The 3,216-nt window shown below is 60.7% G+C and overlaps 1 protein-coding gene across 1 annotated transcript in view; it reads left to right on the forward strand.

Moving 5' to 3' along the window:
• Nucleotides 1-765: 765 nt before the first annotated feature.
• Nucleotides 766-3,216, forward strand: part of LOC103251120 (transcription factor E2-alpha-like) — a gene marked incomplete at its 3' end in the record, with an annotated part of 23,472 nt that continues 21,021 nt past the window's right edge. The window contains exon 1 of the mRNA XM_021708399.1: nt 766-837. Within this exon, the coding sequence (XP_021564074.1) occupies nt 766-837 (72 nt within the window). The remainder of the gene's footprint in view (nt 838-3,216) is intronic.

A 3,216-nucleotide genomic window follows, 5' to 3' on the forward strand; every position in this document is an offset into this window, starting at 1 on the left:
TTTTTTTTGAGTTGAGGTCTCACTCTGTCATCCAGGCTGGAGTGCAGTAGCACGCTGGCGGCCACCACAGCCTCCACCTGCTGCGCTCAGGCGATCTTCCTGCCTCAGCCTCTGGAATAGCTGGGGCTACAGGTGCTGTCAGGCCTGGCTAATGATTTGTCGTAAAAACAGCATCCCACTATGTTACCCAGGCTGGTCTCAAACTCCTGGGCTCAAATGATCGTACCTCCTCAGCCTCCCAAATTGCTGGGGTTATAGGTGTGAGCCACCGCGTCTGGCTGGGTAGAGGGGCTTTCTTTTTTTTGTTTTTTTTTGGGGGGGGGGTTGGAATCCACTCTGTTGCCTAGCCTGGAGTGCAGTGGCCACTGCAACCTCGACCTGCTGGGCTCCAGCGATCCTTCCGCCATTCCAAGTAGCTGGAACTACAGGTGTGAGCTACCATGCCCGGCTAGTTTTTTTTGATTTATCGTAGAGGCGAGGTCTCGCCAAGTTGCCCAGACTGGTTTCGAACCCGCAGGCTCAGGCAGTCCTCTCACCTCAGCCTCTCAAAGTACCAGGCTTACAGGCTGGAGCCACCGTGTCCAGCTGGGGAGCGGGGCTTTCTGAGAGGCTTCCGCACCCTGCCCGTCTGCTGCAGAGTTGCTCACGCCTTCTCTCTTCCTCCCTTTGTGTTTGTGTGTCTGTTCCTGCGGCCACCACACAGGACTGTGCCCAGGCCCGAGGCTCCACCCCTGCCCCAGTGCCCGCGCCTGCCGCTGCTGGAGGATGAACCAGCCACAGAGGATGGCGCCCGTGGGCACGGACAAGGAACTCAGTGACCTCCTGGACTTCAGCATGGTGAGTGGGACGCCCCTGCCCTGGACGGTGTTTTGGGAAGCGCCCCGGCGCCGGAGCCTGTGGGGCAGCAGGTCTTCAGGTAGGTCAGGGGCTGAGCGGGAGGGATGTGGTCTGCACCTGCGCAGACTGGGAGACTGAGGCCCAGGGCGAGGGAAGGACCGGCCTGGCCTGCGGCTTTTCCTCCGCTTGGGCTTGGCTGGGCTGTGCAGCCCCGAGGCTCCAGCTTGGCTGGACGAGTCGGTGAAGTGGGCATGATCAGGGTCATGTGTTCGTCGTGGGTCTGAGAAGAAGCGAAGGGCAGGGGGCTGAGCGGACCCGGGCTGGGGCCCCTGTGAACAGGGCGGGCTGGTGTGGGCAGGAACACAGGCTGACACGACCTCCTCGGACAGGCCTGCGCCGTGGCGCGTGTGTCCTGGCGTTGCTGGGAGCCGGCACGGCCAGGCCACGGGCTGGGGTGAGAGCCTGACAGCCCGTCTTCCTGCTGGGCGACTGGAGGCCCAGAGGGTACAGTGCTCCAGGTGGGCTCAGTGCCCTTGGGTGCCAGGAGCTGGCAGCACCCTGAAGGCTCGGGCCTCTGTTTGCCTTCTGTGTGACGGGGCTGCAGGTTGTGTGTTCCTGGAAAAGCCCAGGAACCTTGTCTTCGCTGCTGACTCAGTTGCGGCTGGTCTCTTCAGTCTGGCAGGCAGCATCGGTCTGGCCCAGACTCGGGGTGGCGCTTTCAGTCGGAATCTAATCCTCCCTTGGGCTGGGGCAGCATGGGCCACCCAGGTCTGTCAGAAACAAAAGTTCTCCAGTTGCAGCCTGGAGAACACAGTGAGACCCCGTCTTGCTTCCTGCAGTGACACCTGCCTGTGATCCCAACACTGTAGGAGGCCGAGGTGAGGGGATCGCCTGAGCCTGCGGGTTCGAGACCAACCTGGGCAACTTGGCGAGACCTCATCTCTACGATAAATCAAAACAGTAGTTAGCCAGGCATGGTGGTGTGTGCCTGTAGTTCCAGCTTCTTGGAAGGCTGAGGCGAAGGGATCCCCTGAGCACGGCAGGTCAAGGCTCTGGTGGCTGTGAGTGTGCCACTGCCCTCCAGCCTGGGCAATGGTGAGACTTCGCCAAAAAAAAAAATAAAAGTTCCCCAACTCCAGCCTGGACAACATTGTGAGTCCCCATGTCTATAAAAATGAGGCCAGGCGCAGTGGCTCAAGTCTGTCATCCCAGCCCTTTGGGAGGCCGAGGCGAGAGGATTGCCTGAGCCCGCGGGTTCGAGACCCACCTGGGCAACTTGGCGAGACCTCATCTCTACGATAAGTCAAAAATTAGCTGGGCGTGGTAGTGCGTGCCTGTAGTTCCAGCTACTCGGGAGGCTGAGGCGGAAGGATCGCCGGAGCCCGCAGGTCGAGGCTGTGGTGGCCGGAGCGTGCCCCTGCACTCCGTCCTGGGCGACAGAGTGAGGCTCTGACCCAAAAATAAATAAATAAGAAATGTAAAAATGAGCCGGGCGTGGTGGCCTGTAGTCCCAGCTCCTCAGGAGGCTGAGGCAGGAGGAGATCCTGAACCCAGGAAGTGGAGGCTGTGGCGAGCCCGGTGGTGCCGCTGCACCCCAGCGTGAGTCTCCGAGCCCCCCCAAAAGTCCCCAAATGGGGACCACAACAGCCGCCCGGCATATAAACAGCCCAGGAGACCGTGGGCTGATTCCGGAAGGGCCAGGCTGGTATTTTTAAGCCCTGCTTCTGTTTGTCTCCCCGGCTGAGTACCCCGAGGGGCAGCGCGGTTGTTTTCTTGTTAAACTGACAAGTCACGGACCACTGGGCTGGAACAGACTGGTGGCGGGGGGAGGCCCGGGCTCGGCCCCACCGGACGTGGTCCCCTGCCCCCCCATCCGAGAGCCCATTTCGTAGACAGGAGACCGAGGCTGAGGGAGCTGGGGTGCCTGGTCTCTGGCCAGCCTCCCCGCGGGCTCTTCCTGAGTTTTACCCTCCCTCTTTTGGAGATGGGGTCTGGCTCTGTTGCCCCGGCTGGAGTGCAGTGGCGTGATTGTCGCTCACTGCAGCCTCGGTCTCCTGGCTCCAGCAGTCATTCCTCCTTGACCTCCAGAGGAGGCGGGACTGCAGCCTCCACCATGCCCGGCATACTTTGTGTTTTTGTAGAGATACGGTCTTGCTATGTTGCCCAGGCTGGTCTTGAATTTCTGGGCTACAGCAGGTGTGAACCCCCGTGTCCTGCTTCACCCTCTGGTGTCTTGTAGAGGGAGGCCTGCCTGGCCGGGTCAGGGGACGAGACAGTCCCGTCACTGCCCACACCCCTCCTCTGCTCCCTCATAGCCGCGCCATGTCCCTTGCCCAGAGAAGCTGAGCCAATTATTATTTCTTTTTTTTCTGAGTTGGA

Source organism: Carlito syrichta, unplaced genomic scaffold, assembly GCF_000164805.1.
Source record: "Carlito syrichta isolate Samal-C Ts95f unplaced genomic scaffold, Tarsius_syrichta-2.0.1 Scaffold136232, whole genome shotgun sequence".
Lineage (NCBI taxonomy): Eukaryota > Metazoa > Chordata > Mammalia > Primates > Tarsiidae > Carlito > Carlito syrichta.